At 46.8% G+C, this 24,681-nt stretch overlaps 1 protein-coding gene across 1 annotated transcript; it reads left to right on the top strand.

Annotated features, from left to right (window-relative positions):
* Nucleotides 1–18,840: 18,840 nt before the first annotated feature.
* Nucleotides 18,841–20,824, top strand: LOC140125811 (vitelline membrane outer layer protein 1 homolog). The gene is made up of 3 exons (XM_072144679.1): nt 18,841–19,077; nt 19,274–19,389; nt 20,521–20,824. The coding sequence occupies exons 1-3, from the start codon at nt 18,928–18,930 to the stop codon at nt 20,807–20,809; spliced, it is 555 nt and encodes a 184-aa protein (XP_072000780.1). The 5' UTR covers nt 18,841–18,927; the 3' UTR covers nt 20,810–20,824.
* The last annotated feature ends 3,857 nt before the right edge of the window (nt 20,825–24,681 follow it).

A 24,681-nucleotide genomic window follows, 5' to 3' on the forward strand; every position in this document is an offset into this window, starting at 1 on the left:
GGCTCTGCTGCAGGGCATCTCATCACTAGGGGCTCTGCTGCAAAGCATTTCTTTACTAGGGGTCTGCTGCAGGGCACTTCATTACTAGGGGCTCTGCTGAAGGGCATTTAATCACTAGGGGGCTCTGCTGCAGTGCATTTCATTACTAAGGAGCTCTGCTGCAGGGCATTTCATTACTAGGGGGTCTGCTGCAGGGCATTTCATTACTAGGGGCGCTGCTGCAGGGCATTTCATTACTTGGGGCTCTGCTGCAGGGAATTTCATCACTAGGAAGTCTGCTACAGGGCATATCAATACTACGGGGGTCTGCTGCAGGGGTTTTCGTTAATAGGGGCTCTGCTGCAGGGCATTTCATTACTAGGGGGTCTGCTGCAGGGCATATCAATACTAGGGGCTCTGCTGCAGGACATTTCATTAAAAGGGGGTCTGCTGCATGACATTTCATTACTAGGGGCTCTGCTGCAGGGCATTTCATTACTAGGGGGTCTGCTGCATGACATTTCATTACTAGGGGCTCTGCTGCAGGGCATTTCATTACTAGGGGCTCTGCTGCAGGGCATTTCATCACTAGGGGTCTGCTGCAGGACATTTCATCACTAGGGGTCTGCTGCAGGGCATATCAATACTAGGGGGGTCTGCTGCAGGGGTTTTCATAACTAGGGGCTCTGCTGCAGGGCATTTCATTACTAGGGGCTCTGCTGCATGGCATTTAATTTCTAGGGGGTCTGCTGAAGGGCACTTCATCACTAGGGGCTCTACCGCAGGGCATTTCATTACTAGAGGCTCTGCTGCGGGGCATTTCATTACTAGGGGGGTCTGCTGCAGGGCATTTCATTACTAGGAGGTCTACTGCAGGGCATTTCATTACTAGGGGCTCTGCTGTGGGGCATTTCATTAATAGACGCTCTGCTGCGGGGCATTTTGGTACTAGGGGCTCTGCTGCATGGGATTTCATTACTAGGGGGTCTGCTGAAGGGCATATCATTACTAGGGGCTCTGCTGCAGGGCATTTCATTACTAGGGGCTCTGCTGCTGGGCATTTCATTACTAGGGGGTCTGCTGCAAGGGATTTCATTATTAGGGGTCTGTTGAAGGGCATTTCATTATTAGGGGCTCTGCTGCAGAGCATTTCATTACGAGGGGTCTGCTGCAGGGCATTTCATTATTAGGGGCTCTGCTGCAGAGCATTTCATTACGAGGGGTCTGCTGCAGGGCATTTCATTACTAGGGGCTCTGCTGCAGAGCATTTCATTACTAGGGGGTCTGCTACAGGGAATTTCATCACTAGGGGCTCTGCTGCAGGGCATTTCATTACTAGGGGCTCTGCTGCAGGGCATTTCATTAACAGGGGCACTGCTGCATGGCATTTCATTACTAGGGGTCTGCTGCAGGATATTTCATTACTAGGGGGTCTGCTGCAAGGGATTTCATTATTAGGACTCTGCTGCAGGGCATTTCATTATTAGGGGCTCTGCTGCAGAGCATTACATTACGAGGGGGTCTGCTGCAGGGCATTTCATTAACAGGGGCTCTGCTGCAGAGCATTTCATTACGAGGGGGTCTGCTGCAGGGCATTTCATCACTAAAAGCTCTGCTGCAGGGCATTTCATTACTAGGGGCTCTGCTGCAGGGCATTTCATTAACAGGGGCTCTGCTGCAGGGCATTTCATTACTATGGGCTCTGCTGCAGGATATTTCCTTACTATGGGTCTGCTGCAGGGCATTTCTTTTCTAGGGGCTCTGCTGCAGGGCATTTCTTTACTAGGGGGTCTGCTGCATGACATTTCATTACTAGGGGCTCTGCTGAAGGGCATTTCATCACTCGGGGGCTCTGCTGCAGGGCATTTCATTACTAGGGGCTCTGCTGCAGGGCATTTCATTACTAGGGGGTCTGCTGCACGGGATTGCATTATTAGGGGTCTGCTGAAGGGCATTTCATTACTAGGGGGTCTGATCCAGGGGATTTTATTACTAGGGGGCTCTGCTGCAGGGCATTTCATTACTAAGGGGTCTGCTGCATGACATTTCATTACTAGGGGCTCTGCTGCCGGGCATTTCATTACTAGAGGGTCTGCCCCATGGGATTGCATTATTAGGGGTCTGCTGAAGGGCATTTCATTACTCGGGGGTCTGATCCAGGGCATTTCATTACTAGGGGGCTGCTACAGGGCATTTCATTACTAGGGGCTCTGCTGCAGGGAATTTCATCACTAGGGGGTCTGCTGCAGAACATTTCATCACTAGGGGCTCTGCTGTAGGGCATATCAATACTAGGGGGGTCTGCTGCAGGGGTTTTCATTACTAGGGGCTCTGCTGCAGGGCATTTCATTACTAGGGGCTCTGCTGCAGGGCATTTAATTTCTAGGGGGTCTGATGCACGATATTTCATTACTAGGGGGCAGCTACAAGTCCTTTCATTACTAGGGGCTCTGCTGCAGGCCATTTCATCACTAGGGGTTCTGCTGCAGGGCATTTCATTACAAGGGGCTCTGCTGCACGGTATTTAATTACTAGAAGCTCTGCTGCAGGGCATTTCATTACTAGAAGCTCTGCTGCAGGGCATTTCATTACTAGTGGCTCTGGTGAAGGGCATTTCATCACAGGAGATTATGTATCTAGGTGCCAGGGTTCAGGAGTTATAGGTATTTGAATTCGGCCACTGCCCAGACCTTAATAAACATGCACGGGACACGTGCGAATGGGAGGTATATGGCCGTATGGCAGTCATGGAGGGGCTTATGTTGTAGATCAAGAAAGATTTATGGAGAGACGCTGTGGGAGAGGTCGGTAGAAGGACTTCTGGCTGGTTTCAGTTGGGGAAGTATCATTAGGGAAGGTCACTTTCTAGCTGGAGTAATTATCGTAAGAGGTTGAGTGATAAAAGCTTTTTTTTTTCAAAAAATTTAGAAATTGTGGTGATTTTAAAACTTTGGCTCCATTGCTGGTTGTGTTGTGTATTGAAAAATATAATAAAATACTTTTTTTATTAAAAAAAAAAAGCAACTTTTCCATGTAAATTCAGGTTTCTTTACTACACACGATAGCAGGATTTCCCTTCAATAAGGTTTTTCTAGTATCTTGAGCCTGGTGGACCCATCAGAGAAATAGATTCCAAGGAGCCTTCATTCCTCTGTTCATTATTTGGATTTTTGGGGCCACTTTACATGTTTGTTCACAATTGCAGTTAAAACTGCACCTCGACTGCATCGTAATTGTGGTTGCTGTGGCTTTAGGTGCAGCTTCTTAGTTTAACAATTGAACAACATTCCCCATTAGACAATAGGTTCTCGTGTGACACGGTCACTGACAATGGACAACTTGACATTTTGAAGATTTGTTGTCTCTGTTTAAACCCTAAATTAAAATTTTCCTAGGTTTATATGCAATAAATGTAAAAAAAAAAAAAATGTTATATTCAGACTATAAATCCAGAAAGCAAAACCAAAAACATGTCATTTTCAATGTCAGCCCTAAAACTAATAAAACAATAACAAATCCTAAAAAAAGGAGAATTACAACAGCTGCCTTTGACTGTGCACAGGTCTGCCACCTGCTGGTCATTCATCCTTATAATCAGGTGCGCCTTATAATCCGATGCGCCTTATATACGAACCTAGATGTTTTAGCAGGCATTTATTGATGGTGCGCCTTATAATCTGGTGCGCCTTATAGTCCGAAAAATACGGTATATATCATAGCAGTTAGGCTGCATTCACACGGACGTATGAAAACAGCCGTAAGCTACCCGCACCATACTGTTTTTTATGGGTTACATATGGCCACATTCATTTCAATGGACAATACGTCCAACTATTTATATTGCAGTCAACACCGTACCGTACCATAACGTATAAATATTTAGAGATGTCCTATTGTATCCCGTATTTCAGTTCCATATGACCTAGAAGTCTATGGGGACGTATAAAATATGGGTTACATACGTGCTGCATACGGATGAAAAACGTCACATATATACGGGGGGAATACGGCACAGAAATACAGTACTGGAGCAATCACACGTTCATGTGAATGCAGCCTTAAAACAATCCTTACTCAGGGAAGTGAGGCCCTCGATGCAATGGGGCAAACACAGGATACATAAGCTCCGCCCCCTCAGATATCCAAAACCAACTATAACTTAGTATATGAATCAAAACCTAATGTCGTAGACCACGCTTCAGAGAGTGTAATTGTCAATATACATCACCATCAAGTTTTAACACTCTTCCGAAAGTATAATGAATGAGGGTAATGGACAATCCAGGAAGGACCAACACCCCAGACCGAGAGCAACTTTTGGCTACTTACATGAAGTTCTCTCTTTCAGTCCAGAAGATGTTATATCACCATTAGAGATGAGCGAACATACTCGGTCGAGCATTAGCGTACTCGAAACTGCTCGTTGCTCGGACGAATACTTCGCCCGCTCGAGAAAATGGCAGCTCCCGCCGTTTTGCTTTTTGGCGGCCAGAAACAGAGCCAATCACAAGCCAGGAGACTCTGCACTCCACCCAGCATGACGTGGTACCCTTACACGTCGATAGCAGTGGTTGGCTGGCCAGATCAGGTGACCCTGGGATAGACTAGCCGCTGCCCGCGCTGCTCGGATCATTCTGTGTCTGGATGCCGCTAGGGAGAGAGCTGCTGCTGGTCAGGGAAAGCGTTAGGGTGTTCTATTAGCTTACTGTTAGGCAGGAGTGATTCTCCAAGAACCCAACAGCCCTTCTTAGGGCTACAATAACGTTCTACTTTTTTTTTTTTTATTTGCAGCTAGTACCATTTTGTGAGGAATTAGCAGGGGGACTTGCTACCGTTGTGTTTAGCTCTTAGTGGCACACATATCCACCTCAAACACCAAAGTGGGAAAATTTAGTAGGGGTTTGATTTCAATTAGGCACAGTCTGCCATTAACTTTTTTTTTTACGTTTATTTTGTTTAATAACTCAGTGTCATCTCATCTGGCATAGTAGTGTGCTTTCATACTTGGCTAGAAAATAGCCATAGGAGAATCCAAACAGCTTACTTACGCCTACAGTAGCGTTCTATATATTTGATTTCTGGTTGATCTGCTGGTGGCTGTACTTGCTGCAGTGCATGTACTAGCCAATTCTGAGCAATTTGTAGTGAGACTTGCGACCGCTGTGTTTTGCGCTTAGTGACGCACATATCCATAGCAAAGACCGAAGTGGGAAAATTTAGTAGGGGTTGGATTTCAATTAGGCACAGTCTGCCATTTGTCCTTTTTTATTTTACGTTTATTTTGTTTAATAACTCAGTGTCATCTCATCTGGCATAGTAGTGTGCTTTCATACTTGGCTAGAAAATAGCCATAGCAATAGGATAGCATCGTTTGGTTTTAAAAACTCAAAAACACAAAAAAAAACAAAAAAAACAAAAAAAAACAAAAAACACAAAAAAAAACAAAAAACACAAAAAAAAACAAAAAACACAAAAAAAAGTTAAAAAAAAATTAAAGTTATAACTCTCATTTTAAAAATGTTTAACCCGAGGGCTAGGGGTAGAGGACGAGGGCGGGGACGTGGGCGTCCAACTACTGCAGGGGTCAGAGGCCGTGGTCCTGGGCGGGGTGAGACACCACCTGCTTATGAGGGAGCAGGGGAACGCCGCAGAGCTACACTCCCTAGGTTCATGTCTGAAGTTACTGGGACTCGTGGTAGAGCACTGTTGAGGCCAGAACAGTGCGAACAGGTGATGTCGTGGATTGCTGACAATGCTTCGAGCAATTTGTCCACCAGTCAGTCTTCCACGCAGTCCACCCATGTCACCGAAATCGCCACTCCTCCAGCTCCTGCACCTCAGCTTCCTCCCCCCCAGTCTGCCCCCTCCCAGGAAAATTTGGCATTTGAACCGGCATACTCTGAGGAACTGTTTTCTGGACCCTTCCCACAGTCACAAACCACTTGTCCGGTTGCTGCTGAGCAATTTTCCGATGCCCAGGTTTTCCACCAGTCACAGTCTGTGGGTGATGATGACCTTCTTGACGTAGTGGAAGTGTGTAAAGAGGTGTCCGACGATGAGGAGACACGGTTGTCAGACAGTGGGGAAGTTGTTGTCAGGGCAGGAAGTCCGAGGGGGGAGCAGACTGAGGGATCGGAGGATGATGAGGTGACAGACCCAAGCTGGGTTGAGAGGCCGGGTGAACACAGTGCTTCTGAGACGGAGGAGAGTCCTCGACCAGAACAGGTTGGAAGAGGCAGTGGTGGGGCCAGACGGAGAGGCAGGGCCAGAGCTGGTGCATCAGCGCCAAATGTGTCAACTAGTGAAGCTCCCGTGGCGAGGGCTCTTGCGGCGAGGGCTAGATCTTCAGAAGTCTGGAGGTTCTTTAAGGAAACACCGGATGACCGACGGACTGTGGTGTGCAACATTTGCCAAACCAGGCTCAGCAGGGGTTCCACCACTACTAGCTTAACTACCACCAGTATGCGCAGGCATATGAATGCTAAACACCCCACTCAGTGGCAACAAGCCCGTTCACCTCCGGCCGTGCACACCACTGCTCCTTCCCCTGTGTCAGCTGATAGTCAGCCCCCTGCCCAGGACCCTGCCACAAAAACCCCATCGTCGCCTCCACGATCCTCCACAGCATCCACCAGCGTTCAGCTCTCCATACCCCAGACGCTGGAGCGGAAACGCAAATATAGTGCAACCCACCCGCACGCCCAAGCCCTTAATGTGCACATCTCCAGATTGCTTAGCCTGGAGATGCTGCCCTATAGGCTAGTAGAGACCGAGGCCTTTCGCAACCTCATGGCGGCGGCCGCCCCTCGGTATTCGGTCCCCAGCCGCCACTACTTTTCCTGATGTGCCGTCCCAGCCCTGCACCAGCATGTGTCAGACAACATCACCCGTGCCCTGACCAACGCCGTTTCTGACAAGGTCCACCTGACCACGGACACGTGGACGAGTGCTGCCGGGCAGGGCCACTATATATCGCTGACGGCACATTGGGTTAACTTGGTGGAGGCTGGGACCGAGTCTGACCCTGGGGCTGGTCATATACTGCCGACGCCGAGGATTGCGGGGCCTACCTCGGTCCAGGTGTTTCAGGCCTACTATGCCTCCTCCTCCTCCCACCCCTCCTCCACCTCCTCCTCCGAACTACCATCCGTGGGCACGGCGCCATCAGTCGGTAGCTCTAGGCACAGCAGCAGTGCCGTCGCTAAGCGACAGCAGGCGGCGCTCAAACTGCTGAGCCTAGGCGACAAAAGGCACACCGCCCAAGAGCTATTACAGGGCATCACGGCGCAGACTGATCTGTGGCTGGCACCGCTGAACCTGAAGCCAGGCATGGTTGTGTGTGACAACGGCCGTAACCTGGTGGCGGCTCTGCAACTCGGCAGACTGACACATGTGCCATGCCTGGCCCATGTGTTAAATCTGATAGTTCAGCGTTTCCTCAAGACATACTCCAATCTGTCTGATTTGCTCACGAAGGTGCGCCGCATCTGTGCGCATTTCAGGAAGTCCAGCACAGATGCTGCCACTCTCAGGGCAGCGCAGCGCCGCCTCCAACTGCCCGCTCACCGACTGTTGTGCGACGTGCCCACGAGGTGGAATTCAACACTGACCATGTTATCCAGAGTTTACCAGCAGCGCAGAGCGATTGTAGACTGCCAGATGTCAACTTCCACCAGAACTGGTAGTCAGGTCAGTCAGCTTCCTCAAGTCTACAATGAGGAGTGGACATGGATGTCTGATATCTGTCAGGTGCTGAGTAACTTTGAGGAGTCAACACAGATGGTCAGTGGCGATGCCGCCATCATCAGCTTCACCATCCCGCTGCTTGGCCTGTTGAAAAACTCTCTGATCAGCATGAAGTCGGAAGCTTTGCGCTCGTAACAAGAGACGGGGGAAGAAGATTCCCTTGTTGATAGCCAAAGCACCCTCAGGTCTGTTTCTCAGCGCATATCGGAGGAGGTGGAGGTGGAGGAGGATGAGGAGGAAGAGGATGAGAATGTTGGCGAGACACAAGAGGGGACCATTGTTGAGTCCTTCACTGTTCAGCGTGTATGGGCAGAAGAAGAGGAGTTGGAGGAGTTGGAGGAGGAGGAAATGGACAGTCAGGCCAGTGAGGGGAGTGAATTCTTACGCGTTGGTACTCTGGCGCATATGGCAGATTTCATGCTAGGCTGCCTATCCCGTGACCCTCGCGTTCAAAGAATTTATTCCAGCACCGATTACTGGGTGTTCACTCTCCTGGACCCACGGTACAAGCAAAATCTTTCCACTCTCATCCCTGCAGAGGAAAGGAGTGTGAGAATGCATGAATACCAGCAGGCCCTGGTGCACAAGCTGAAACAGTATTTCCCTTCTGACAGCGCTAGCGGCAGAGTGCGTAGTTCTGCGGGACAAGTAGCGAGGGAGAGTAGGCGAGCAGGCAGCTTGTCCAGCACTGGCAAGGGTACGCTTTACAAGGCTTTTGCCAGCTTTATGTCACCCCAGCAAGACACTGTCACCTGTCCCCAGTCTCGGCAGAGTAGGGCTGATCTTTACAGAAAGATGGTGAGGGAGTACGTAGCTGACCATACCATCGTCCTAAATGATCACACAGCTCCCTACAACTACTGGGTTTCAAAGCTGGACATGTGGCACGAACTGGCGCTGTACGCCTTGGAGGTTCTTGCCTGCCCTGCCGCTAGCGTCTTGTCCGAGCGGGTTTTCAGTGCAGCTGGTGGCATCATCACCGATAAGTGTACACGCCTGTCGACTGACAGCGCTGACAGGCTGACGCTTATTAAAATGAATAAAGGCTGGATTTCTCAGAATTTCCAATCTCCACCAGGTGAAGGAAGCTCAACCTGAATAATTGATCCACTCCTCCTCCTCCTCATTTTCCTCCTTCTCCTCCTCTTTGTACAGTAAAGCAGAGGAAACTGGCTATTTTTTGACAGGGCCCACTGGCTCTTGCTATAGTACTTTATGCATTTAATTTTTCTGGAGGGCCACCTACCCGGTCCTCTGTTTGAAACAATTTTTGTGAGTGCCACATACAGGCACTCAATCTATTCCATTTTTCTGGAGGGCCACCTACCCGGTCCTCTGTTTTAAAAAATTTTTGGGACTGCCACATACAGGCACTCAATCTATTCCATTTTACTGGAGGGCCACCTACCTGCTCCTCTGGTTTGAAAAATTTTTGGGACTGCCACATACAGGCACTCAATCTATTCCATTTTTCTGGAGGGACACCTACCTGCTCCTCTGGTTTGAAAACTTTTTGGGACTGCCACATACAGGCACTCAATCTATTCCATTTTACTGGAGGGCCACCTACCTGCTCCTCTGGTTTGAAACATTTTTGGGACTGCCACATACAGGCACTCAATCTATTCCATTTTTCTGAAGGGAAACCTACCTGCTCCTCTGGTTTGAAAACTTTTTGGGACTGCCACATACAGGCACTCAATCTATTCCATTTTTCTGGAGGGCCACCTACCTGCTCCTCTGGTTTGAAAACTTTTTGGGACTGCCACATACATGCACTCAATCTATTCCATTTTTCTGGAGGGACACCTACCTGCTCCTCTGGTTTGAAAACTTTTTGGGACTGCCACATACAGGCACTATCCAAATTAAATTGTCTCCATAGCAGCCTCCACACGTTGTCTCCATTGCTACCTCCAAAAGTCGTCCATATAGCTGCCTCCATACATCCTCCCCTTATCAAACGAGGTGTGTCAGGCAGAAATTTGGGTTGTTTTCATGGATTCCACATCAAAGTTGTTAACTTTGTCGCCACCCTGCTGTGTTATCCACAAAATATACTGGCAAACTTTTATGATTAACCGATATTATTTCAGCGCTTCTTGCACATCTGTTTACATTCCCCTCACCCGCCATATCCCAAACTTATAAGAACGCTACTACACTTGATCTTATACAAAAGGTTCTTAGAAGTGCTGTTTGGGGAGTAGCCTAGAGACAGGGGCTTGGATTGGCGAAAGCTCGCCTGGCAGCGGAGCGCCAGCTCCATCCCAAGATCCAACTAACATAGTTTTAACTGCAGCACCTTTAATCTACTACTAGTTCACTGCCTCCATAATAATAATAATAATAATCTTTATTTATATAGCGTCATCATATTCTGTAGCGCTTTACAAATCATAGGAAACAAATACAAATGTAATGTAACAGAGCACAACATTTGTATGGAACAACAGGAGTGAGGTCCCTGCTCGCCAGAGCTTACGGTTTATGAAGATGATGGGGTAACACGAGGTAAAAGAATATTTAATGGTCAAGCCATTCTTCTTAGGGAATGGAACAAAATATAATAAATGGAATTGCTGTCGCTTGAACCACTCAGCCGTCATCTTATATACCAGGTCCAGGGTGAATGGGACTGCAGAGAAGTCTGGTGCCTGTTGGTTGCTGGATAACAGATGGGAGGACGACACAGGACGGGTTAGTAGAAGAGTTAAAACTTCATGCAGTTAATGAGTGTTATAGGCTTGCCTAAAGAAATGGGTTTTAAGACCACGTTTGAAACTTTGGAGGTTAGGTATTAGTCTGATAGTCCGGGGCAGAGCATTCCATAGAATTGGTGCAGCTCTAGAGAAGTCTTGGAGACGCGAGTGGGAGGTCCGCACTAGGGTAGAGGTTAATCTAAGATCACTGGCGGATCTAAGAGCACGGGTTGGGCGATAGACTGAGATAAGAGAGGAGAGGTAGGGGGGTGCAGCATTATACAGAGCTTTATGGATGAGGGTTATTATTATTTTAAACTGTATTCGAAAGGAGACTGGCAGCCAGTGCAGCGACTGGCATGAACTGTAAGCATACATGGTCCCCTTATCAAACGAGCTGTGTCAGGCAGAATTTTGGGTTGTTTTCATGGCTTCCACAACAAACTTGTTAACTTTGTCGCCACCCTGCTGTGTAATCCACAAAAAATACTGGCAAACTTTTATCATTTACCGATATTATTTCAGCGCTTCTTGCGCAGCTGTTTACATTCCCCTCACCCGCCATATCCTAAACTTATAAGAACGCTACTACACTTGATCTTATACAAAAGGTTCTTAGAAGTGCTGTTTGGGGAGTAGCCTATAGACAGGGGCTTGGATTGGCGAAAGCTCGCCTGGCAGCGGAGCGCCAGCTCCATGCCAAGATCCAACTAACATAGTTTTAACTGCAGCACCTTTAATCTACTACTAGTTCACTGCCTCCATACATGGTCCCCTTATCAAACGAGCTGTGTCAGGCAGAATTTTGGGTTGTTTTCATGGCTTCCATGTTAACTTTGTCGCCACCCTGCTGTGTAATCCACAAAATATACTGGCAAACTTTTATCATGTACCGATATTATTTGAGCGCTTCTTGCTCACCTCCTTTGGTTCCTCTCTGCCACCCATTGGTTTGAAGCCTGAGTCCATTTAGGGTATGTCGCCATGACACTCTCTAGCCTGCTGCCGCTGCCTCTGCATGCCGTCCCCTATAGTGTCAGGGTCAATTATTGGATGTTTTAGATGCTATCTAGCTTCATTCTGTCACTCTGTCATGGCCATGCTGTTGCCCATAATTTTGGCATAATGGTGCGATTAAGCAGCATCAGAGGCATCCATGCATGCTGCCCCTGCTGTTTCCTGTCCATATCCGTGGTGTTTCCATCCTTTTCTGAGGTTCCCAGGTGTTCGGCCAAGCTTCCCTGTGCAGATCCTTGGTCCCCTTGAAAAATGCTCGAGTCTCCCATTGACTTCAATGGGGCTCGTTATTCGAGACGAGCACTCGAGCATCGGGAAAAGTTTGTCTCGAATAACGAGTACACAAGCATTTTAGTGCTCGCTCATCTCTAATCTCTAGTTGATGGAGAAGCACAGTAAAGTCTAACTGCATTCAGGGCAGTATCATCTCCGTCAGATCCAAGTGGAGGTTCCACCTAAAAACAAGGACATTCTGATGGTCAAACCTTTGTTGATTTACACTTTGCAACATAGACCCCAATTTGTTCGGAATCTGTGTTCTAGAGAAGCTGAGACGTTACCAAGTTATAGGTGATAGAGGGATCCCCACTGAGGCTTCTCACCACCACCACTATCCACTCCTCTCATCAGATTTCTGTTATAATACTTTACCCGTAAGCTGAATCCTCTCGCTACAGTCCTAGGTGGACACCACTGCCGAGATCCCCAGTCACCCCAAGGACCACCGTTGCCAACTGAAATCCATTGTCCTGTGGTAATTGTTGCCTGGATCAGTAATGATATTAGGACGGCAGAGAACATCTTCTGAAGTTGAACTTTGGATCAGCTCCGATAGCTAAAGGTGAATGGAGTCTCCTTCTGAATTTGTGTCCCAAATATATAGCCGAGATTTTTTTTACCTTCTTTTAGACATCCTCTTACCAGAAATACTTGTTATATTAATTAATAACCTAATGTATACCGAATATTGATCTTTGTAAGGGGGGGGGGGGGGGTTAAACAAGAAAAACTAAACTTCAGGGGAAGTTCACATATTCCTGTTTTTTGCTTATTTCTCATGTAAAGATTACACAATCACAAAGCTTCCAGTTACCCAACACGTCAGGATAATACACAAGCAGAGCCGGAGGGAAAGGGAAAAAGGTTCTATATGTTTTCTACCAAATAATATTAAAAAAAGTCACATTTCCCACGATGCACATTTTTTTCACCCGTGATACGTCCGTGGCTTTTGCTCATGGCTCCAGCTATTGCTATGGGCTCATAGACACCGCTGATGACTCCTCAGAGAAGAAGGGAGATGACCAGCACAAGCGATGCTCAGGTGAAAGCAGCCATGTTTATCCACCTTGAGACAAACCTTTTCTTCCTCTACCGTTTCTTACAGTCCCTCCTCTTTTATCCATAATAGGAAACAACAATCTCCATCAAGTCATCCTGGTGAAGCTGCTTGTAGAACCATAGACAACATATGGCACATGCTCGGATGTGATGGAGGATATCTGGCCACCACTATTCCTTAAAATCTCAAATAAAGGCGTTTCTGCCCATTATACTCCTATGGATTGGAGAAGATGCTCCACTCTTTGGGATTGATGCTGTGTGGCATGGAGCTTTCTACAATTCATACACATAGCAAATAAGCCAACATGTGCCTTCTATGTCACTCAGGGCCAATGTCTTGTGTGACCGAAGTGATGAAGCATTGCTGCAGTAAGCCAAGTATTTCCTAATTGTCATCTTTCCATCTCCACCAACATGAGGGCAGAGGGCCACCACTTCTTCTGTGCTTTTTTACACTTGATGCGCCCGGCCCGAGAAGCCACATGGTGGAGGTTCTGATCAGCATCAAGCTGCTAATCGCTCACCAACTACAACTGGACAATGGTAGGAACACCGAGGCTGCAGTACAGTTAGTGTTTTTAACCAGCGCACACGTTCAGCTTTGGGTTTGCAGAATGTGGTACCTGTAACCAAACACCTGGCGATAACACCTGCGATGCTGGCACCGGCTGAAATAGCCGTGGTGCGTGCTCCTGCACCCAATTATTGTTTTTTCTTAATATATTTTACACAAACAATTACATTCACATGGACTCGGCACGCAGGCGGATTGTAACATATACCACAATGGTCAACCACAGCAGTTCCACGACTCGCAGGTCAGGAAGTTAGTTAATAAATTTGTTATACACAGATAGGAAATGTATACACAAATACAGAAGCGACTATTGAGAATTCTTCTAATCAGATACAGTCGATGTTATACCCTAGGGCTGAGTCCCTAAATGGCATCTCTCGTTTCAGTGTGGGCTATATTACATTTACCCTAGCCAGGAAAACCCCAATTTCTTAGTAGGACATATATGGTAAAAATAGGAAAAAAAAAATGCTTATGCTCACCCGCAGACGTGCATGTTGATAGTGGCTCCGTGCTGGACGAGAAGTGGAATGCACTTGGTCTAGATCCAAGGTAGGTAACAGGAGGGAAAAAAGGAAAAAATGTATCCACTCTATCCGCACTGGTATGAAGTTTAAAAAAAAAATTCGGTTCAATTTATTAAATTCATCAAAAGGTTAAAACCAGCAAGACATCATAAAAACGAAATGCATGCAAATGGTGACACGTTTCGGACAAAGCAATATGTCAGTCCTTAGTTAAAATAACACATTTGGGAAGGTAGTATGGGGAAAGGGGAAGGGGTGGTAAGGGCTGTGTGGTACTCACCAGGCTGACCAAGAGCTGAGAGAACAGCCGTAGAGCCGGATCCAGGGTCAGCAGACTGGATGTGCTCGAGCAGGATTAGGGGATCATCTGGTCGACCGAGTCAAGCCACACTCTAACAGCCCAGGCGCGAGACCCGCAGCAGCCAGCAGTGTCAGAGGAGAGGAATGAGAGGTGTGCGGACAGCTTCAGAGACATAGACTACCAGCTGCTGGCTAGTGAAGTCAGCAAATGCCTAGCACCTGACCTGGTGAATACTGTTACTGCTGCCATACAAGCCACTCTGACAGAGATGAAAGATCAAGTGGGGAAACAAGAGGCACGAGTGGTGGAAGAACAGCTCACAGGACTCCTGCAGAAGACATTTGAGGTAACAGAGGGCCAGCAGAAAGCAGATCAATACCTGCAAATGCTATAAGACCGCATAGAGAACCTTGAGAACAGATACCGGCACAGCAACCTGTGGATGGTGGGCCTTCCGGAAACCATCCCAGCGACCATGCCTTATGAGGTCTATGAGGAGGATCTCCCACGGGCCCTTAAACTGGGGGGGCAAATGCGTGGTGGAAAATGCCCACCGAGTCGGACCCCTACAAAGGTCCCAGACTGAGGGACAAACAGAAGGGAGACTGAGGCAGATGATTGCCAAATATCTCAACCACGTGGACACGTGAACCTGCGCTCCCCACTTTACATCAAAGGCTCAAGGGTGTTGCTCTTTCAGGACTTTTCAACCGAGGTCAGCAGAAGACGTAATCAATTCAGTCCTGTCTGCTCCATGCTGGTGATGCATAATACCCGTTTTCAACTGGCTTATCTGGCGACGCTCCGCTTTAGAAGCAAACATGGGACCAAGCATGAATTTACGGATCCGCAGAGGGCAGCAGCCTTTGTGGAACAATTGCCAAATGAAGAATTCTCCAGCTATGACAGGCCATTACGAGAGGAGCAAGCCAGGTGTCGAAAGGAGAGAGGGCCAGGTAGACCTAGAAGGGGGACTGTGGACAGTGAGACTCCGCTCTCTGAATTTCAACAAGCAGTGGCCCTGGAGGACATTTGGCGGCTACATCATCCCCAAGATAGGGAATATTCCCATTATTCATACCCTCATAATTCCTAGTCCAGACTGGACTAGGTTTTCCTCTCTGACAGCCTACTGCGGCGAGTACAGGTGGCCCAATTGGAGGACATGGTGATCTCAGATCACTCTCCGGTCCTAGTGGAGCTTTCTGAGATTAGCCGCAAAGGCACAGACTATCTATGGCGAATACCTGCATTTCTAACGCGGGATGAGAGTTTTGTCATCTTAATGAAGGGGTGGTGGCTGGAATTTATAGAGGCCAATGGGATCCATGCTACAGACTCCCAACTATACTGGGAGGTAGGCAAAATGTATGTGAGGGGCCGAATTATGGACCACATTAGGGCACTCAAAAAGAAGACTGTAGAACAGTTTAAAAAAGCAAGTGTGGTGGCCTGCAGGGTGTACACAACCTTTCTAGGAAATCCAGCACCAGATAACAAAGAGTCCTGGCTACAATTGCAAAGAGAATACATGGTAGGGAAGGACAGAAAGGAGAGCTTTGTTAGATCCCAGTTGCAACTGGATTTACACAAATTTGGGGACAAGTTGGGGAGATTGCTGGCAAATCTGGCGAAGGGTGGGAGGCCAGGGTCTCATATCCTGAAACTAAAGGATGGAAGAGGGAATACACACACTGACCCGGCTAAGATCACATCAATCCTAGGCGAGTATTACGCCGCCCTGTACACGATACACCAAGGGGAACGGCGCAGGGACACAATTCCTGTTAGAGTTACCCAAAATAACTACAGATCAGTTGCCCTTATCACTTTTGGGAAGGAATCATCTTGTAAAGATGATGAGCATCTCCAAATTGCTTTACCCCATGCAAACTATTCCTCTCTTCTTAAAACACAAAGATATCATGAGCCTGAACAAGGAGATATCCCAATTTTTATGGCGAGGTAAGAGGCCGCGCATAGGGCTCTCAAAACTGACGATGACAAAAGACCAGGGGGGAAGGAATCTACCTGACATCAGGGGTTACAACTTGGCCTGTTTTACACAGCATTTACTGGATTGGTTAAAGGATAGCAGTTGCTACTCGGACACGAAACTCGAACAGCTTACTGTACTCCATGGGATCTTCGCACTCTGTTACATGTCCAGATAGGTTCCCTACCACCTAAACTCAAATCCTCAGTCATTCTCAGGGACACAAAAGCGACCTGGAAGGCAATAAGAAAGATCTAGCATTTTCCATGGATGGTCTCCAAATATCTACCACTGCGGAACCGCCCAGGGTTCCCGCAGGGAAGACAAAACAGATTATTTTTAGAGTGGAAAGAGAAAGGAATCCATACTGTCAAGGATCTGGTGCATATGCAGGAGCACAGGTGGATGACGAAGCCAGAACTAACAAAAAAGTATGAGTTGAAGGGCGATCAAACGATACAGCACGCACAGGTGTCCAAGTTCTATTTAGAAAAAACCCCAGACATGACACGGGAAGGGACTGACGAATTTGACCGTTCACTAAAATTTCCCATTCAAAGAGGTGGAATATCCATCTAGTACCGATCCCTCCGCAAAGAGATAGGCCTCCCTTCTCTAGTTGGGGCAGATAATTCGGGAAAGAGAACATGGGGGAAAGAATCCTTAAGGGATGGAAGGTTGTTAGGAGCAATGTGCTTAATGAGAGGTGGAGAGACACCCAGTTCCGTATCATACACAGGGCGATTTTTGCCTTCAATTTACCACTATCACCAGCGTTCCCGGAAAGGAAAGTAGCATGTCCGAAGTGTCAGGAGCCAGGCACTGATCTGTACCATGGACTTTGGGAGTGCCCCCAGTCCAGAGCATTCTAGGCACCTAGGCACCTCTGTTGGGGGAAGGAGATCCCCTTGGATCCCATCACTTATCTGTTTCACTATGACATTAGACAGGAAGATGAAATGCAAGGTGCTCCCGAAACTGTTTCACGTAGTTAGCTTGGTGGCAAAACGGTGCTTACTACAACAGTGACTACACCCGAGGTCCCCCCCCAGTATCCAAAGTACTGGAACAAATGACACAGCTTTTCCATCTGGAGAAACTGGAAGCAGAGAGGGCTAAGTCCAAGCTGACAGGGAAACTGTTCAGGAGATGGAAGGGTTTCCTCATGCACCATGGGTCACCAGGATAGGGACACCATTTTTCAGCCTTTTTCCCTAACACAATGGTACCTGACAGAGCAGCTCAGCGGAACACTAAGAAATTGGGGTTTTCCTGGCTAGGGTAAATTAAATATAGCCCACATATAAACGAGAGATGCCATTTAGGGACTCAGCCCTAGGGTATAACATCGACTGTATCTGATTAGAAGAATTCTCAATAGTCGCTTCTGTATTTGAAAAAAAATAGTCCATGTTAATGTAATTGTTTGTGTAAAATATAAAAAAACAAAAAGAAAAACAATTGGGTGCAGGAGCATGCGCCACGGGTATTTCAGCCGGTGCCAGCAGGTGGTATCGGCAGGTGTTTGGTTATAGGTGCCTCATTCTGCAAACCCAAAGCTGAACGTGTGTGTTGGTTAAAAACACCAACTGCACTGCAGCCTTGGGGTTCTTGCCATTGTCCAGTTGGAGTTGGTGAGCGATTTGCATTTTGATGCTGATCAGAACCTCCACCATGTGGCTTTTTGGGCATCAAGTGTAAAATAGCACAGAAGAAGGAGAGGCTCTCTGCCCTCACGTTGGTGGAGATGGAAAGATGTCAATTAGGAAATACTTGGCTTACTGCTGCAATGCTTCATCACGCCTGTCACACAAGACATTGGCCCTGAGTGACATAGAAGGCACATGTTGGCTTATTTGCTATGTGTATGAATTGTAGAAAGCTCCATGCCACACAGCATCAATCCCAAAGAGTGGAACATCTTCTCCAGTCCATAGGAGTATAATGGGCAGAAACGCCTTTATTTGAGATTTTAAGGAATAGTGGTGGCCAGATGTCCTCCATCACATCCGAGCATGTGCCATATGTTGTCTAAGGTTCTACATGCAGCTCGGCCAGGTCTACATTGAAGTGTTGGAGGACACCAGGATGACTTGATGGAGATTGTTGTTTCCTATTATGGATAACAGTGGAGGGACTGTAAGAAACGGTAGAGGAAGAGAAGGTTTGTCTCAAGGTTGATAAACATGGCTGCTTTCTCTCACAAGCAGCACCACACCTGAGCATCGCTTGTGCTGGTCATCTCCATTCTTCTCTGAGGAGTCATCAGCGGTGTCTATGAGGCCTTAGCCATACATGGAGCCATGAGCAAAAGCCACGGCCGTATCACATGTGGAAAAGATGTGCATCAGGGGTAAATGTCACTTTTTGTTAATATTATTTGATAGAAAACATATAGAACCGTTTTCCCTTTCCCTCCGGCTCTGCTTGTGTATTATCCTGACGTGTTGGGTAACTGGAAGCTTTGTGATTGTGTAATCTTTACATGAGAAATAAGCAAAAAACAGGAATATGTGAACTTCCCCTGAAATTTAGTTTCTCTTGTTAATCCCCCCCCCCCCTACAAAAATCTATTTTCTGTATACATTAGGTTAATAATTAATATTACAAGTATTTCTGGTAAGAGGATGTCTAAAGGAAGGTAAAAAAATCTCGGCTATATATTTGGGACACAAATTCAGAAGGAGACTCCATTCACCTTTAGCTGTCGGAGCTGATCCAAAGTTCAACTTCAGAAGATGTTCTCTGCCGTCCTAATATCATTACTGATCCAGGCAACAATTACCACAGGACAATGGATTTCAGTTGGCAACGGTGGTCCTTGGGGTGACTGGGGATCTCAGCAGTGGTGTCCACCTAGGACTGTAGCGAGAGGATTCAGCTTAAGGGTAAAGTATTATAACAGAAATCTGATGAGAGGAGTGGATAGTGGTGGTGGGGAGAAGCCTCAGTGGGGATCCCTCTATCACCTATAACTTGGTAACGTCTCAGCTTCTCTAGAACACAGATTCTGAACAAATTGGGGTCTATGTTGCAAAGTGTAAATCAACAAAGGTTTGACCATCACAATGTCCTTGATTTTAGGTGGAACGTCCACTTGGATCTGACGGAGATGATACTGCCCTGAATGCAATTAGACTACACTGTGCTTCACCATCAACTAGAGATACACCGGAAACAATCACATCTTCCGAGAGCAGGTAAGTCCAAACACTTATGTATTTAAAGATTTATTTGTCTTGGGTTTAGGATATTTCTGACATTCTCTGTGCTCCTGAAGAACGTTACAATATGAGGCCGGTCCTGATAGGGTCCTACTAGGATAACTGTCTCATTATTAGAGAAACATATTTGAAACCATTTGTGGAGAGATAAATATTTGGTTAAACCCCTTAGATGCATTTAGAAAACAATAGAACTTGTGATACCAAGAGATGTCCTGAAGTGCTATGGAATTTGATGGCGCTATATAAATAAAGATTATTATTATTATAATGTCCTACTAATGTCACCTATTTCCTACTTCTGTGACTCTAATACAAATAGGGTCCACAGTGAGAGGAGTTTGGATCCTATTGTTCTTCTTGTTCTGTGTTTTATTTAAACCATGAACAACCTCATTTTCAGAGGACTTGTTTTTTGTAGGATGATGTGATTTTTTTGTGAGGCTTACTCACCGACCTTATAGTGTTTGTTTCATTTTGGTCTCTGAAATCTCTCTTCATTTGTCTTCTTTCTGCCCATCTAACAGTCACAAGAATGTAAGTTCTGGATATATGCTCGCCATTGCTTAGACAGCTACCACACTTTCCCAGGTGCCCCTGTGACCCATGTGCCCCTCAGTGCTTGGCCGCCATCGCGGACATATTTGCGCCTGTGGAACGACCTGGTGGTACCATGCAGCAACAAGTCCAACCTGCTTTGCGGTGGGCTCTGGTAACAACTGGGTATCACTTAGACTCTGGTCCCAGGTGTCGGCTTACGTCACTGTCTGCGGTGGTCCAATGTGTCCACTACCCCTGGTGCTTGACACCCAGTCAATTCTATGGACTTATTTACAAAGACGTCCATGGGACTGTTGTTTGCATCCTAAATAATTGCACGCGTCATGAGCAGATAACCTGAGAAATAGAAACATGTCATCTTCTATAACTCATAATGAGCAAGTTCAATACTGCAGAAGGAGGCAAAGTGTTTCCAACCTTCTCCTTCTGCTCACCTACCATAGTTGTTCTCTAACAGCCGCTGTTAGGCAATTCTGCATAAAAAATGTCTTGACATAAATAATGTCTTGTATGACAAATAACCTTATCTTTGGTCTCTCTTCGCAGTTGGGGCGACTGGACTCCTGTTTCATGGTGTCCCAGTGGACATCTCATGAGCTTCGCATTGCAAGTGGAGCCAAAACAGGGCGATGGAGACGACACAGCAGCCAACAACATCATGATGCAGTGTTCAGACCACACTGTTCTTACAGGAAGAGGGGGCTACTGGGGAACTTTTAGCAGCTGGAGTTGGACTTGCCCTTCTGGGATCTGCGGTATCCAAACCAAAGTAGAAGGAAAACAGGGGCGCGGAGATGACACCGCTCTCAATGATGTCAGGTTTGGATGTTGTTGAACCATAAAAGAACTCAATAAAGTTAAAGATACCACTCCGTCCATATCTTGAAGCAACACTGAAACTTTGTGTCTTTTGAGATGTCCACATGGTAATAAATATTACAATTCGATTTCCATTGGTTATGAACTTGTGTTAAGATGTGGCCGGACCTGACTGTATACTTCATTATAATTGGTAAGATCCGGACTCCTCTGTCTCCTCTGACTCAAGATATTGTGGGAGGAGGTCAGGAGACCCTCTTGTCTCACAATAAATGGGGAATGGTGGTGAGAAACCGCAATGAAGGAGGTTGCTATGGACTACGGACCATGTCTCATATATATTAATGATGTTGGGTCTTAGTCTACAATGTCCAAATTTTCATTTGAAAATATATGTACAAGCATTAGTTGTAAATTAATTGTTGATCAATATGACGTATTTGCCACAATTTGCCTTAAGGTGAATCATGGCAGAGTATTGAATTTTTTTTCCACAGAGTTTTCCCGGGGCCCAGGATCAGGTGCTCCATGGCTTGGTCTTGGGCCCCTGCCAAGCTCAGTGGAAAAAAAAATCCAATACTCACCTTCCTTGTTCCCCTGCAAGGTATACATAGTCCCAGACCCGCCGGTCCCGCAGCTACTATTGACAGAGTTGGGGGCTCAGGAGCAGCTAGAGCTCAGGTATCGCACACAGTGCAGCCTGCAGGGTAAGTCATCAGCCTGGGCTACACTGCACACATGTCATGTATGGAAGCATCCAATGCAGCCATGTGCCGTCTGAAGTACCCTTTGTGTGCCAGAGAGCTGCGTGCACTTCATGTCATGTAAGATGTGTCTATTTTTATGGACACATTTTGCAGCCCTATAAAAACAGACGGCCATCTGCAATCCCGTCATTTCACACTGCATGTGCTGCCTGTAGCGTCTAGCTGCTTGTACTCAGTAGCCGATTGAGTGATTTTTTCTCAAAGTCCAGGGTGTCAGTTTTTGGGGTTCTGTACTCCCCAAATTTCAATTCTTTTTAGTCGCTAAAGGAGATATCAAGAAATCTGTGTAAAATCCACATAGTTGGTGGAGTGATTTTTTCTCAAAGTCCAGGGTGTCAGTTTTTGGGGTTCTGTATTTGGGGAGGAACAACTGGCATACTATAGAGAAATACTGTGCACTCAGTTGGCCGCTGCCTATGTGCGCCATTGTCTGTTCTCTGTCAGGTTTGACCGGGGGATTCCTGGCAGTCAACGCTCACATACTACTGCCATGGCTGCTGTAGGGAGATGGGGGGGTAGGAGCAGTAGCAGCTCCATCAGCAGCAGCTTAAATCTTGATTCCTTAATGAGCAGCTTCCTTCACACCCCTAGTGAGGAGGGTGGCCGCCACCAGCAGCACCAGCAGGACATGGAGCAGACCGTGCACCAACAGGTAGTGGCCTACTTGAACAGCACTTTACCACCTCAGGTAAAGGATCCCCTGGACTACTGGGCAGTCAAACTCAATGTGTGGCCCCAACTTGTGGAGTTTGCAGCAGAGAAGCTGTCCTGCCCAGCCAGTAGTGTGGCATCAGAGCAAGTGTTCAGTTCGGCGGGGCCATGGTTACCCCGAGGAGAACCCGCTTGTCCACCTGTAATGTGGAGAGACTGACCTTTGTCAAGATGAATCAAGAGTGGATTGCCCAGGATTTATACACACCAATGCCTTATGCATCAGATTAGATCAGCCATGACACTTCCCCCAAACGTTGAGAAATGAGTCGGGGCTCTAAATACCTGCCTCAGCCACTATTCTGATGCTGCCACCCGCCTGATGCCACACATCTGCTGCCAGTTGCTCCATCTGCCTCCCACCATCTTTACCAGGGACTGGAATTGTCACCCACCTCCACACTATATCATGGTGCCACTTTCTGACCTCCTGCTGCTGCTGCTGGAACCTCCACACTGTAATTGTGCCACACTGTGGCCTACCATGTTGCTGTCACCACCAGAATTTGTCATTGTGCCACTGTCTGGCCTCATGCTGCTGCTACTGCTGCCATCCACCTACACACACTGTAATTGTGCCACTCTCTGACCTCCTGCTGCTGCCGCCACCTCCGCACTCTGTCATTTTGCTACTCTGTGGCCTACCATGTTCCCGCGACCTCCATAATTTGTCAATGTGCCACTCTGCGGCCTACTCATGCTGCTGCCAACTGACCGCTGTCTCCCTGGAACACCCTGTGATTTCCATAATGCTCTTTTCCCCCTCCATCACTCTATGACATTGCCACTATGTTTGGTTTTCCCCTTCATTTCATCTGTCAGAAGGAATGAAAAGCTTCAGGATTGATAGACAAAAGCAGGAGGGGATACAGAACACAGAGGACATGCAAGTATCCCATTTACTGCTCATTTCTATTCTGGATCAACTCCTGTTTGTTTTTGGCTTTAGCAATACTGATGATGGATTATTGACCGATTGAAAGAGGACACTGATGCGTGAAAAGAGGGGAAAAATGATCAGTGACGTCAATGCAGAATTACTGCCGACACCCTCTGCACTCTTTTGGGGGGTTTCTACATGTATCCTTGTGTAACAGAACAGGTTCTGTCGTAATCTATGGAATCATCTGATGTCAGTGTAAGAAGAGTGCACTCTGTGATGTTATAGTGGGATCTTGGCCCTCGGTCCTTTCGAGCTGGCACAGACGTTACCTTGTCAGGCTGTGTTCCCGCTTCGCTTATTTGGGGAAGTTGGCCTCTGTAAGTGCACATGGAAGTGAAGAGTGAAGCGATTCTAAGAGTGGCGGCTGTCATGTGCATGTCATACTAAAACACAGCATTGTTTGAAGACCAAACCAAACTCCCTATGCATTGTATCGATTTGGGTCGAATCAAATTTTTGTCGGAAAATTCGGCGGCCTCGGCGAATCGAATTTTGAAAAATTCGCCCATCTGTAGTAGGGGCTCTCATTTTTTATTAGACATTTTTTTATTGAATTTTTCAAATGGTATAAGAAACATTGGATTAGGAGCAGTAAACCCAAGCATGGGATACTGTCCTAGCTATACAATGCTATTATGCACAGAGTATAAATGTATACCTATACAGGAAAAGTAACTTGGAACAACATAGAAAAAAGCAAACATAGATCAGGCAGTCATCGTACCATATAGAGTAAGAAGGGCTTGTAGGCCAAGGCGCGAATAACCTTTTTATAATATACATAGTAGTAGATCCGAAGGGAGTTAAGAGCCTCTGATTCCTGCACTCATATTTATCTCAATCCTTCGGGCTAAGCCCTCGGAAGGCTTCCCATTTAGCCCGGATTTTGGAGTGGAGGCTAAAATTCCTAATCTGCTACTAACCAATTGTTCCATCACCTGATCTAGATGGACTTCATGAATCATAGCTGTCATATTAGGGACCTCTACTGATTTCCACTTTCTGGCTATACTGACCCTGGTTACTGTAAGAATGTGAAATGCTACATACCTGTCATCCCTCTTCAGAGAGTCTAGCTCTAAATTTAGTAAAGCAACTTGTGGGCCCCTTGGAGGGGAATACAACAGAACCCTTTTTAGCAGATCGAAGACTGATTTCCATAGTGGTTTCAACTTTCTGCATGTCCACCATATATGTAGTAATCACCCAATTTGGGATTGACACTGCCATCAGATCTGTGAGGAACCTGGGTACATTTTGGACAGTCTAAATGGGGTTAGGTACCACCTATACAGCAGCTTACGAGACGTTTTGAGATGATTTATGCATTTTGATTCCTTATTACCCAGTTCATAGACCTTGTGCCACTGTCCATCTGTGAACGGCTGTTGCAATTCCTTTTCCCCATTTTTCCCTGGGCGCAAAAGGGAGTTGGCGGGGACTTAATAATGTTACTGTAAGTTGTGG

The sequence above is a fragment of the Engystomops pustulosus genome, chromosome 4, assembly GCF_040894005.1.
Source record: "Engystomops pustulosus chromosome 4, aEngPut4.maternal, whole genome shotgun sequence".
Classification (NCBI taxonomy): Eukaryota; Metazoa; Chordata; class Amphibia; order Anura; family Leptodactylidae; genus Engystomops; species Engystomops pustulosus.

Excerpts from the sequence above, each read along its gene's own strand:
- LOC140125811 (XM_072144679.1), top strand. The coding sequence starts at position 18,928 with ATGTTCTCTGCCGTCCTAATATCATTACTGATCCAGGCAACAATTACC. Across the intron at positions 19,078-19,273 it reads CGAGAGGATTCAGCTTAAGG|GTGGAACGTCCACTTGGATC; the intron begins GTAAAGTATTAT and ends CCTTGATTTTAG. Across the intron at positions 19,390-20,520 it reads ATCACATCTTCCGAGAGCAG|TTGGGGCGACTGGACTCCTG; the intron begins GTAAGTCCAAAC and ends CTCTCTTCGCAG.